The sequence below is a fragment of the Diceros bicornis genome, chromosome 1 (genome assembly GCF_020826845.1).
Source record: "Diceros bicornis minor isolate mBicDic1 chromosome 1, mDicBic1.mat.cur, whole genome shotgun sequence".
NCBI classification, from domain to species: domain Eukaryota; kingdom Metazoa; phylum Chordata; class Mammalia; order Perissodactyla; family Rhinocerotidae; genus Diceros; species Diceros bicornis.
The window spans coordinates 1,201,746-1,215,855 of NC_080740.1; the positions used below are offsets into that span (position 1 = coordinate 1,201,746).

The 14,110-nt window shown below is 39.4% G+C and overlaps 2 protein-coding genes across 2 annotated transcripts; one reads left to right on the top strand and one right to left on the bottom strand.

Annotated features, from left to right (window-relative positions):
- Positions 1-2,138: 2,138 nt before the first annotated feature.
- LOC131419541 (olfactory receptor 2G2-like) lies at positions 2,139-3,092 on the top strand. The gene has a single exon (XM_058565221.1). It carries the CDS (start codon positions 2,139-2,141, stop codon positions 3,090-3,092), a length of 954 nt encoding a protein of 317 aa, XP_058421204.1.
- Positions 3,093-4,248: 1,156 nt separating this feature from the next.
- Positions 4,249-5,268, bottom strand: LOC131410609 (olfactory receptor 1052-like). Its single transcript, XM_058549162.1, has one exon. It carries the CDS (start codon positions 5,266-5,268, stop codon positions 4,249-4,251), a length of 1,020 nt encoding a protein of 339 aa, XP_058405145.1.
- Between the last annotated feature and the right edge of the window lie 8,842 nt (positions 5,269-14,110).

The following is a 14,110-nucleotide window of genomic DNA, read 5'->3' on the forward strand; positions in this document are numbered from 1 at the left end:
GCCATAAGGAATAGATTCAAGTGTTGCTTAAACACTTACTAAGCACGTAGGTGCCTTTGACTGGGTCACATAAGCTCTCAGGCGTTGATTTTTAATTAATGCCAATCAAATCTGGTATATTGAAAAAATGTAAACTTATCACTAATTTCTACCATTTTTGCGTCATGAAAAATGGTTTATTCCCCTTTGATTGAAAAGTGCTTGAATAAAACCTCAGAGTTTTTTTCTCTAGTTGGAATTAGCTGAGTTTCCCCCTTTTCTGTAAACAGAAAGATGTAGTATAAAGAGGTAAACTTCATTGGATGGAAATGATGGTCTGATTCATTTCCTACAACAGATGATGGTGCCTTTTTTTCCACCTCTTTATTGAGGCGTAACTAATGTACAAAGAAACTGCACAATCTATTTCATGTGTACAATCTGATGAGTCTGGACATGTGCCTGTGCCCATGATGCCATCACCACAATCAAGGTAATCATTCTATCCATCACCTCCAAAACTTTCCTTGTGTCCTTTTCCTGTGTGTGTGTGTGTGTGTCTGTGTGTATGTCTGTGTGGGGGGGAAGTACACTTACCATGATTTAGCCTTTTAACAAATTTAAGTTAAATATATTTAAATAGACAATATGTTGGACAACAGCTCTCTAGAACTGATTCATCTTAACAGCTGCAATTTAAAACCATGGACAACTCTCCATTTCCCCTCCTCCCATCGTGTACCACCACTGTTCTATTCTCTGCCTCTATAAGTCTGACTGTTTTACATACCTCATATAAGAGGAGTATTTGTCCTTCTATGTCTGGCTTATTTCACTTAGAGTAATGCCCTCAATTTCCATCCATTTTGTTGCATAATGCAGGATACATTTCTTTTTTAAGACCAAATAATATTCCATTAATATTCTAACAATATTCCATTAATTAAGGCTTAATAATATGCTCATCTTCTCTATTCACTCATCCATAGATGGACACTTAGAATGGCTATCATAATAATGCTGCAATTAACACTGGATTGAAGAGATCTCATCGAGATTCTGATTTCAATTCTTTTGGATTTATGTCCAGAAGTGGGATCGCTGGATCATATGATAGTTCTATTTCAATTTTTGCACAATGTTGATTCTGTTTTCCGTGGTGGCTGCACCATTTTACATTCCCACCAATGCTGCACAAGGGTTCTAATTTCTCCACAACCTCGCCAACCCTTGTTGTCTTTTATTTTTTCATAACTGCCGTCTGAACAAGTGTTAGGTGATATCTCGTGGTGGTTTGATTTGCATTTCCCTGATGATTACTGATGTTGAGGACCTTTTTGCGTACCTCTTGGACTTTTGTATGTTTTGTTTAGAGAAATGTCTATTCAAGTGCCAACTTTTTAATCATGTTTTCTGGGTTTTTTTGCTGTTGAGTTATTTGAGTTCCTAATATATTTTGAATACTAACCTCTTGTCAGATATATGATTTGCAAGTATTTTATCTCATTCCCTGGATTTTTGCTTTTGTTGCCTGTGGTTTCGGTGTCAGGTCCATAAAAATCATAGCCAAGACCAATAGCATGGAGATTTCCTCCAAGTTTCCTCTAGGAGTTTTAGTTTCAGATCTTACATTTAAGTCCTTAATCCACTTTGCGTTAATGTATGTGTATGGTGACAACTAGAGGTCCAATTTCATTCTTTTGCACAGCAGTTTTCACTTTCCCCACACTGTTTATTGAGGAGACAATCCTTTCCCTACTGTGTACGCCAGGTGACTTTGTGGAAGATCAGTTGGCTGTATATGAGTGGGTTTATCACTGGGCCCTCTATTATGCTCCATTGCTCTATATGTCTACTTTATGCCAATAGCATACTCTTTTAATTACTGCAGCTTGATGATGGTGTTTTTACTATGTCTGCCCTTCCCTACCTTGGAGAGCATCAGAGGACAGCTAAGACATTAACAGGGTGTGCATTGCGTTTACTTAGAATGCACACAATTGGAAAATAGACACATTTAATCACCAGTTGTAAAGACATAGGTTCTAAGCATTGAACATAGAATACTTTTGGGGGAGGTGACATTGTCATTCATTTAACCTTATGTAATATGTCATCTTTGTCAGCTATGACACAGCTTTCTGGAACATACTGGGCACATGGGGATGGAGAGGAGTACCAATGAGAGCAAGCTGACAGGTTTTATCCTGTTGGGGTTTTCTGATTATCCTCAGTTACAGGAGGCTCTATTTGTGGTCGTCTTCATCTTGTACTTACTAACCATTGTGGGGAACACCACCATCATTCTAGTATCTCGTCTGGAACCCAAGCTTCATACACCAATGTATTTCTTCCTTTCTCATCTCTCCTTCCTGGACCTCTGCATTCCCAGCAGTGTTATTCCGCAGCTTCTGGTAAACTTGTGGGATCCCATGAAAGCCATCACCTACACTGGCTGCATGGTTCAGCTCTATGTCTCCCTTGCCCTAGGATCTACTGAGTGTGTCCTCCTGGCTGTGATGTCCTATGATCGCTATGTCGCCGTCTGCCGTCCCCTCCAGTACACTGCCTTAATGCATCACTGTCTCTGTGTGACCCTGGCTTCGTTGGCGTGGCTCAGTGGGGTGGCCACCACCCTCATACAATCCACTCTCACCCTGCAGCTGCCCTTCTGTGGGCATCACCAAGTGGATCATTTCTTCTGTGAGGTCCCTGTGCTCATCAAGTTGGCTTGTGTGGACACCACTTTCAATGAGGCTGAGCTCTTTGTGGCTAGTGTCTTATTCCTTATAGTGCCTGTCTCCTTCATCTTGGTCTCCTACGGCTACATTGCCCAAGCAGTTTTGAAGATCAAGTCAGCCAGTGGAAGAAAGAAAGCATTTGGGACCTGCTCCTCCCACCTGATGGTTGTCATCATCTTCTATGGAACCATCATCTTCATGTATCTGCAGCCAGCCAAGAGTCGATCCAAGGACCAGGGGAAGTTTGTCTCCCTCTGCTACACCGTGGTCACCCCCATGCTCAACCCTCTTATCTATACTCTGAGGAACAAAGACGTTAAGGGCGCACTGAGGAAAGTTCTAGGGAAGATTCTGGGAGTAAATTTTACATGATTATCAAAAAAAATTTTTTAAGTACTCCTGTGATGAACATCTCTTATTTTATGGTAAAAAAAACACATAACATCTTTTAATAGGAGCCTATTTGGGTCATTTTCTTTTGATTAATTACTTACGCAGCATTCTGTAACATATAACTTTGCCGTTACCCAGTAGTAACATAAGGTAAATCCTTTAGTTTTCTATTTTTCAATTTTTTCTCCACAATATATTATATATGCAGCATATGAGTCTCTTTTTTAATAAACGTTTTACCAGATTAAGACAAACATGAAAATATTCCAGGAACGTTTTAAAGCAGTCATCTTCCTTTTCTTTCATTTGTGAATAACACATTCATTCCATCAGCCTTGTTGTTTCTCTAGGTGGGCTTATGGCTGACTTTTTTGCAAGGATGTACCTGAAATGGATGAAATTTAGGCAAGCTGTCATGAAGCTAGTTCTTTTATTTCATCCTATGCTCTCTCCACTTAGAATGTGGTAGAGATGTGTAGAGCTGCATAAACCACATGAGGACAAAAGCCACACATTAAAGGTGGAGGATCAAGCAGGAGGAAAGAGCCTGTTTCTATTATTTTGTAGTTGAACCAATGAACCAGTTGAACTGCCTAACACTGGGGTCTGATTCCTAAGAAAAAGCACAGCTATAAAATATTCTGTGGCTTGCAAAGACATATAAATAAAAACATGTCTTAGTAGTAGTATAATCCTACATTTCTATATATAAAAACATATTTTCTTAATTTGGAAATTTATTTACCAGATGAAAGCTTAATCAAACTCATTTCATTGTTTGTGCTACAACACTGATTTGTTTCCCATGACTTCACTCTAAATGGCCTTTACCTATGACATTCCATTTCTGGAAATGAGGAACTTTTGCATTTTTAGATTATTTTCTAATTAGTTGAATGGGAATTTTAAAACCACAATAGATCTCTCTACATTGAAAAAAATGTACTTGATAACACAAGGGTAAATGTACTTGATAGTAAAGTATAAGTGAATCTAGAGGTTACTAGCAAACCTATATTAAAATATCTCAAAAAACCCACGTCTCTTTAACAAATACGTATAATTCAAATTTATCGAGTATTTGTGTTTTTACTTTTCAAGTAGATTGATTTTAGACACTGTGGAGGAATGTACTTTAAAACAAGCTCTTGTGGTTTTTTCTCTGTAGTTGATGGAACACTTTCTTAAGAGCTACTTTCATTTCTTTGTTCCTCAGACAACAGGTGAGAGGATTCAAGGTGGGTGTGATGAGGGAATAAAACACAGCAGCCAGCCGCGCTTGGATGGGAGAATAGTCTGAGGTAGGTCTCAAGTACAGGGAACTCCCAGTTCTATAAAACAGTAGGACAGTGGTCAGATGAGAAGAGCATGTGGAGAAGGCTTTCCAGCGGCCCTGCACCTGCTGGATCTTGGCAATAGTGGAGATGATGCGAATGTATGAGATGAGGGTGAGAACACAGGCTCCCAGGATGATGCAGCTGGTGTAGATGAAACTCAACTCTTCATTTGTGTGGTAGTCAACAGAGGAGAGCCTCATGACGGGAGGAATATCACAGAAAAAGTGATCGATGACATTAGGTCCACAGAAAGGGAGGGAGAAGGTGTTGATGGCATGGAAGATGGCATAGAGAGCCCCACAAATCCAGGCAGTAGACACCAGCTCCCAGCAGAGGTTCCTGCTCATTGTGACCCCATAGACAAGGGGCCTGTAGATGGCCACACAGCGGTCACAGGCCATGGTAGTGAGCAGGAAGCACTCGGTGGCTGCCAGCATGAAAAAGAGATAGAGCTGGACAGCACACTCTAGGAAGGACATCTCCTCAGAACCCTGGGTGGCAGTGACAATGGCCTTGGGCATAGTGACCGAGGTGTAGCACACATCCAGGAAGGACAGATTCTTGAGGAAGAAATACATGGGTGTGTGGAGGTGGCCATCCTTGGTAATCACTGTGATGACAGCAACATTCGCCAGGACCCCAAAGGCATAGGTGACCAGGAGACAGCCCGTGCAGACGGCATTCACAGAGGGGTAGTCTGAGAAACCCTTTAGGATAAATCGTGCCACTGTGCTCCGATTCGCCGTCTCAGCAACGTGGGCAGAAATGAAAAAAGAGAAGGTGTTTTCAGCTATGATGGTGTAAGGTACATGCATCATGATGGCAACTCTTGGGAACTGTAATTCTTTCCTTCAAAAATATATTTCAGGGGGCCGGCCAGGTGGCGCAAGTGGTTAAGTGCTGCGTTCCACTGCAGCAGCCCGGGGTTCGCAGGTTCCGATCCCCGGCACGCACCTACGCACCGCTTGTCAAGCCATGTTGTGGCAGCGTCCCATATAAACTGGAGGAGGATGGGCACGGATGTTAGCCCAGGGCCAATCTTCCTCAGCAAAAAGAGGAGGATTGGCAGATGTTAGCTCAGTGTCGATCTTCCTCTCAAAAAAAAAAAATTTTTTTTTAATATATATATATTTCAGTCACTTTTCTTGATTCTATATACATCTTTAAATAGACTCACTTATTTATGAATAGAGAAAAAAATCTAGCCCAGATGTTCACAGTCAATAATGATGATTTGAAATAAATAGAACCACTAGCTCTATTTGGACTAGTATTAATAAGTTCACTCTTCAACCTTTATGATTATTTTTTCTAATTACACTCTGTCTGATACTTAAATTGCTGCAGAGGTCAGACATTGTGCAGACACAATACGGTTGGTGTCCTTTTTCATGACAACTCCTTGTTTTCATTTGTGCAAACACACCTACAATATCTCTTTCCTCTCTTCTAATTCCGTGTTATATTTTTAAGCTTCTTTCTTCACAGCCAAATAGAAAGCCTCTACTTTGGCTAGGAGTCCGCATGTGTTGATAGAAGAATTCCGAATTACCCCTCAAGTTCAATTTTAAGTTCCTGAAAAATCAGTAAGTCTGTAAATTTGAACATTTATTGTTTAATGTCATTTAGGCAGATGAGTGTATTTCAATAAGTTATACAGCTAAATTTTTGTAAGATGTATATGTATTTACACATACATACATATGTACATACGCATGTACATATACATATACATACATACATACCATGAATTCTTCACTGCTCATTTATCCCTCTGGCCAAACATTCAATTAAAGAGCTATGGAATATCTTCATCTCTCTTCTCTTTCCTGTATCAGCATAGATACAAACCCCAGCTCTTTGAGATATCAGACCTAACAAGAACCTATTTTGTGATGAAAAAGGAGATAATGTCTCAGAAAACTAGGAATAGAGAGGAAATTCCTTAACTTGGTAAGGAGTATCTGCAAAAAACCTACAACTAAAATCATACTTAATGGTGAGAGTCTTGAAATTTTCCCTCCAAGATCAGGAACATGGCAAGGATGTCCTATCTAACCACTGCTTTTCAGCATCACACTGGAAGGCCTAGCTAATGCAATAAGACAAGAAAATGAAATATAACATACACAGATTGGGAGAGAAGAAATAAAACTGTCTTTGTTTGCTGATGACATAATCATCTACGTGGAAAATCTAAAAGAAGTGACAAAAAAATTCCTTACTAATTAAATTACTAATAAGAGATTATAACAAGGTTACAAGATAAATGTTAATAATAACATCAATCTCTTTTTTATATACCAGAAATGAACAAGTGAATCTGAAATTAAAAACAAGTTACCATTCACATTAGCACCCCCCAAAGTGAAACACTTAGGGAGAAATCTAACAAAATATGTACAAGATCTATATGAGGAAAACTATAAAACTCTGATGAATGAAATCAAAGCACTACATAAATGGAGAGATATTTCATGTTCGTGCATAGGAAGATTCAATATTGTCAACATGTCAGTTTTTCCTAACTTGATCTAGAGATTCAATGCAATCTCAATCAAAATCCAAGCAAGTTATTTTATGGGTATTGCCAGCTGATCCTAAAGTTTATTGGAGAGGCAAAAGACCCAGAACAGCCAACACAATATTGAAGGAGGATGAATAAAATTAGAGGACTGAAACTACCTAACTTCAAGACTTAATGCAAAGCTACCATAATTAAGACAGTGTGGCCAAAGAACTGGCAAATAGATCAGTGGAACAGAATAGAGTACCTAGAAATAGATCCACATAAATATGGTCAATCCTTTGACAAAGGAGCAAAGACAATACAATGGAGAAAAGACAGTCTTTTCAACAAATGGTACTGGAACAATTGGACATCCCCAGGCAAAAAAATGAATCTAAACACTGACCTTACACCCTTCACAAAAATGAACTAAAAATGGATCATAGACCTAAATATAAAACACAAAACTGTAAATCTCCTAGAAGATAACATAGGAGAAAATCTAGATGACTTTGAGTTTGGCAATACCTTTATAGATATAACACCAAAGCCATGATCCACAAAACAAATAATTGACAAGCTGGACTTCACTAAAACTAAAAATGTCTGCTCTGCGAAAGACACAGTCAAGAAAATGAAAAGATGGGGACTATAGACTGAATGTCAGTGTCCCCCTAAAATTAATATGTTGAAACCTAATCCCCAATAAGATGATGTTTGGAGGTGGGGCCTTTGGAAGGTGCTGAGGTCATGAGAACACAGCCCTCATTAGTGGGATTACAGCAATTATAAAGAGACCCCTCACCAGGAAGGCAATCTGCCAGCTCCTTGATCTTGGACTTCCCAGCCTCCCAAACTGTGAGAAATAAATGTTTGTTACTTAAGCCACCCGGTCTATGGTATGTTTGTTACAGCAACCTGAATGAACTAATAAGACAACAAGCCAGATCCTGGGAGAAAACACTTGCAAAAGACACAGCTAATAAAGGCTTGCTATCCAAAATATACAAAGAACACTTAAAATTCAACAATAAGAAAACAACCTTATTATAAAATGAGCCAAGGACCTCAAAAACACGTCACCAAAGAAGATGTAGAGATGGCCAACAAGCACATGAAAAAATCCTCCACATCGTGTGTCATCAGGGAAATGCAAATATAAACGATGAGATACCACTACAAACCTATTAGAATGGCCAAAATCCAGAACATTGACAACACCAAATGCTGGTGAAGAAGTGGAGCAACAGGCATTCTCATTCATTGTTGGTGGAAATGCAAAATGGTACAGCCACTTTGGAAGACAGTTTGGTGGTTTCTTAAAAAACTAAATTCTTAGCATACAATTCAGTAATCACACTCCTTGGTATTTACCCAAAGGAGTTGAAAACTTATGTCCAAACAAAACCTGCACGCAGATGTTTATAGCAACTTCATTCATAATTGCCAAAACTTGGAGACAACCAAGGAGTTCTTCAGTAGGTGAGTGACAAACCAGGGTACATTCAGGCAATGGACTAGTATTCAGCACTAAAAAGAAATGAGCTATCAAGCCACGAAAAAATGTGGAGGAAACTTAAACGCATATTACTATGTAGAAGTCAATCTGAAAAGACTCCATACTGTATGATTGCAACTATATGACATTCTAGAAAAGGCAAATCGATGGAGACGGTAAAAAGACCAGCAGTTGCCAGGGGTTTGGGTTGAAGTGACAGATAGGTAGAGCACAGAGGGGCTGTGAAATACGCTGTATCATACCATAGTGTGAACACATGATATTATACATTTGTCTAAACCTGTAGAATACACATCAAGAGTGAACCATAGTGTAAATATGGACATTGACAGATAATGATGCTTCACTGAAGATTCATTGATTGTAACAAATGTGGTGCAGGATGTTAATAGGGGGAGGAGGCTGTGCACGATGTGGGGGCAAGGGGTAGATGGGAACTCTCTATACCTTCTTGTCAATATTGCTGTGAACCCTACTGCTCCAAAAAAATGTTTATTAAATAAATAATAAAATGGAAAAAAATTTTAAATGACAGATAATGCTTTGGCTTTTTTTTTTTTTAACTGACAATTGAGCTAAAACTCAGCACTCAGATGCCTTTATTACTTTCTAACTTCTTCTCTGCAACTCGGCTAGGGGAGGGAGTCATGATATAAACTGAGTTACACATCTAAGCACGAGTGAGCTAAAATCTGTAGGGCAACACTTGCATCTGCACCTCCAGAGTTATTCATTTGAAGCCAAAGTTGTTATTAAGCAATGCTATTGTTATTCTTTTGGGGGAAATTGTCATTACTAGTGAACTTGTGCAGCCATATTGATGGAACAATCATGTTCAGCCACAGCATCTCAGTGTCTTCCCTGCTAATTATGTCAGAGATTCTGCCATTTGCTCAACCTGAAGGTTTCTGGAACTGGGAATAATCAGCTTTCAAGTTATATCTGGTCATCTTCCTTTTTACCCTGAAAATTGTTCTGAAAACTTTTATCATCGGTTTTTCTTGTCCCAGCCCTCTCCATCACCCCAAATTTGGTTCCAGATGCTCAGTGTTTTTTCCAGAACTTTAACCTGCTGTAATCTGCAGACACACCTGTTCCTAAACCATCACTCCCCACCTCTGACCATGACATCAGGAATCAGCACTCTTCCAGAAGCCATTGTCCCCTGGTGACCACATCTCGAGTCCCTTCAAATGGGACAGTATTGACGACAGGATGTTAAATGCTCATCTTGAGCCTTCACCTCAACTTCATTGCATAGTTAAACATTGTCTCCTTCTGGAATGTCTGGCTCACTTGCCAGGTCTCATCAGAGGGTGCAGAGCTTTCGTGAGGGAGTGGGGCAGAATTCCTGTAACTATAATCTGGGCAGCATCACTATGTTTGTCCACTCAACAGACTGCACAGGTTGCATAAATTATTTTATCTTCAATTCATTCTGTGAGCTGAATAATACTGCTCCCATTTTCCAATAAGACAATAAAAGTTCACAAAGTTTAGGAACTTCCCATAGCCAGAATAAAGTTTAATAATGTATGAAGTTTCAGTCTTGTGGGAAGAATAAATTCTAGAGATCTGCTGTACAACATAGCTAACAACAGAGTATTGTGCATTTATAATTCTGTTCACTGGTAGATCTCTAATGCTCTGGACACATACACAACAAAGAGACATGAGGAATCTTTTGGAGCTGGTGGGTATGTTTATTACCTTGATTGTGGTGATAATGTCACGGGTGTTTGCATATGTCCAAATCCATCAACTTGTATACATTAAACCTGCAATTTTTGGTATATCAATTATACTTTAATAAAGTTCCTTTAAAAACTTTAATGAAATCATATATTTCCTCAGCACTCCACAAGCTCTAAGACCTCTGAACAATTCCTAGAGTTGCTTCAATGTTCTGCCTCCTTCCTGGCATCTGTGTTCTTAGAGGATCCTTTATAAATGTTTTTTTAGGTGAAACCCTTTGCAAAGGAACAGCGGTGTATATCCTTGAAACCCTTGTTAGCATCCAATCCCCCATCTTTCTAATTTCTGACGCAAGTGACTTTGGGTATATAACTCATACATCTGCCCTTCTTCTTCCTGGAAGTCAGTACCATTTATACTGGCCTTAAAAGGGCCCTGTGGCTTAGCGGTTAAGTGCGCGCGCTCCGCTACTGGCGGCCCTGGTTCGGATCCCGGGCGCGCACTGAGGCACCACTTCTCTGGCCATGCTGAGGCCACGTCCCACATACAGCAACTAGAAGGATGTGCAACTATGACATGCAACTATCTACTGGGGCTTTAGGGGGAAAAAAAAAAGGAGGAGGATTGGCAATAGATGTTAGCTCAGAGCCGGTCTTCCTCAGCAAAAAGAGGAGGATTAGCATGGATGTTAGCTCAGAGCTGATCTTCCTCACAAAAAAATAAAATAAAATAATAAAAAAAAATCAAGGATGTTACTGTGTTGGTTTATTTCTAAGCTTCCTTAGGTAAAGTTATGAACTGTTGTTTTTATTCATTAAAATTGTAATTTTCCAGTATTTTGTATAACATATTTCCCCAAATCTGACTTACTTTGTGGAAGATATCCACTCTGAGCCATCTCTACTTATATTTAAACTGTAAAACCTCAGCATTAAAATTACATTTTATTGGGGGCCGGCCCCGTGGCTTAGAGGTTAAGTGCGCACGCTCCGCTACTGGTGGCCCAGGATCGGATCCCGCGCGCGCACTGACGCACTGCTTCTCTGGCCATGCTGAGGCCACGTCCCACATACAGCAACTAGAAGGATGTGCAACTATGACATACAACTATCTACTGGGGCTTTGGGGGAAAAATAAAAATAAATAAATAAATTAATTAATTAATTAATTAAATAAAATAAAAAATAAATAAAATTACATTTTATTTTATGTTCTTTCCTCATAGCGAGCACACTGTCTAACAAGAAATAGGTGATTTATACCTAATTATTGAATTAATGAATATTAGTATCACCAGTTTATTGTTTTAAAAACAAGTTTAAATCAACAAAACCTTTGACATCTTGATATCAATTTATCATTTTATTTCTTTCATATAATTTATAAGATATTGGCATCTCATTGTCGTATTACAAAGCTATTCATCTTCCTTGTATATGTACCTATTACCTAAGTCTTGACAGCTGGAGCAGCATACATTCAATCAAAAGCACATCATACCTGAAGGAAAGAGTTTGAACTGGATTCAGGAGAGTATTGTCAAGCTGAAGGAACTCACATACCATATATTCAAGGGAAAATCAATGATGGAAATCAAGTATTGATGAGATTGGTCTTATCTTGAGTGGCTCCAGAATTTAAGTGATAAAGTAAAGGAGATGCGGGAGGAGGGTGTCCCACATCCCCCGGGCACCGGCACGTGTAGCAGTAATAGCTGTGGTCACGCTCCTGAGGACTACACAGAGCTCCCTGCCACAGATAGTCCCCATGGAGCCAACTAGCACGTATTCCCAGGGTGAAATTTCAAGGAATGCATGCATTCTCCATATTAGATTGTTTGACATGTAAATGTGGTGCTCTTCATTAGACTTTCCTAATAATTGCACACCATGTAATCATAGAGACGGAAGAGTACCAGACTCTAATATGCTGACGATTCACCTGGGAGCTTGTTCAAATGTGGCTTCTGTTCAGTCGGTCAGGATGTGCCCTGAGACTCCACTTTTCCAAAAGCCCCAGTTAATGCTGATGCTGCCAGTCTGAGGACCCACTTAAAGTGACCAAGCAACAGAGCACACCTTACTTTCTAGAGATGTGCGTCAGTGTCCTGATTAACAAGATGTGCTTTCCATGTATCCATGCTTTCAAAACTGAACCTAAACCTCCTTTAGGACACTAAATACATGTTATACTCTGAGAGACACACCAAATTCTAGCATTTAGCTTTGTAGCGGACTAAGTAAGCAACCTTAGATTTATAAGAGTAGGGAGTGCAACACCTACAGTGTATTTCAGTGCAATTCAATGTGGCCTTTAATCCATGGTCCTAAAATGAAAAGGAGACGGGATATGAACAGCGACCCCATGATTCCATGCGTGAGTGGGCTCCCTAGACAATGCTGTATAGATAGGTGCCTAACGTACTGCGTAGTTAGCAATCCTGCATTATAAACTTGAAAGTTCCTAAGAGAGTGGATCTCAAATGTCTCACCACAAAGAAGCAGTGGTAATTATGTGACGTGATGCAGGTGTTAGCTAACCCTATGGTGGTAATCATACTGCAGTGTACACGTATGTCAACTCATCACGTTGTATACCTTCAAGTTACATAACATTAAATATCAATTATGTCTTAATAAAGCTGGGGGAAAAAGAAACACAAGTTAAATCAAGATAATTTGTTGGGTTGGTTTGGTTTGAATTATTTTTAAAGTTCTTTAGTGGCAAAGAATGCAGAAACATGTCGCCATGGAGGCAGCTATGCAACACACCACCAGAGCAGAGCAGCCTGTTACAGGTGCTGCCTCAGCTCTCCCCCTGTTCTCACAGGATTACGATTGCTCAGTAGTGCCACCCATTTGGTGACATTTCAAGAGTCTTTATTAGTGACATCGTCTTGCCTTTCTAATTATTTGAGTATGCCTCTTGACACTCGAGTATTTTAGAGACTGCTCCATGGTTTCCTGATCATCAAGCAACAGTTATCAGCTATAAATTAAATACAAATTAAAGCACATTCCTGACCTTTGACTATGAGGTTGGCTGAATCCAAGGTCAATTCTCTGGCATTCGCAGTTTTATTCTACATCAGAGTTGGGTGAATCTCCAGATTTGCCAAAAGATTAATCCACAGTCTGCCCAAGAACTGAGCATTCAAGCAGGTTTAATCTTTTCTGCTGATCTCTCAACATGAACTGCTTGATCTAACATCGCCACATACCTATTTCTTAGCAAGGATTTGCAGGATCAATTCATCAAATGTCATATGTACATAAATATTTTTGAGAGAAACTGAGAACAAAGCACTTGCTTCCTACAGATAGGTACGATGTACCTTAGGAGTCATTCCACCATTTTACTTTTAAGCATCTTTCCAGAAGCTCATAACTGCAAAATCTCTTCTTCTCTCCATAAACAACCAATATTCTTTTCAATGTGCGAATGTTTACAGTTTGAAGAACTGCTGCATACTCTTTACTTTATTTTGAGCTCCAGACATCTTTGTATTAATTAGACACATGACTGCTTCCTTACTCTCAGTAGCCACTTTGAGGAAAAGAATGTCTCATCACTACCCGCCAACACTGAGCATATGTGTATATAACATGACCAATGAATTCCACTCGTTGTTCTATATCTCACAGAAATGCACATCTGCTCACAAAAAAAGACGTGAAAGAATGCTCATAACAACGCACTCTTATAGCCTCAAAGTGGAATCCCCAACTGACCCTCAAGAGTAGAATGGATTAATAAATTAAGGTATTTTGGGTTTTTTGCAATAGAATACTACACAGCAATAAAAAAGGAGACACTATACTGGACTTCTATAAGAAAGCACATATTACAAATAGACACCACAACATGGATGAATCTCACATATGAAGTAAGAGTCAAATAAGGCAGATGGAGATGAGGACATGAGTATGGATTTATC

What these genes read in the sequence shown, in the direction of transcription:
- LOC131419541 (XM_058565221.1), top strand. Translation starts at nt 2,139, where the DNA reads ATGGGGATGGAGAGGAGTACCAATGAGAGCAAGCTGACAGGTTTTATC.
- LOC131410609 (XM_058549162.1), bottom strand. Translation starts at nt 5,268, where the DNA reads ATGATGCATGTACCTTACACCATCATAGCTGAAAACACCTTCTCTTTT.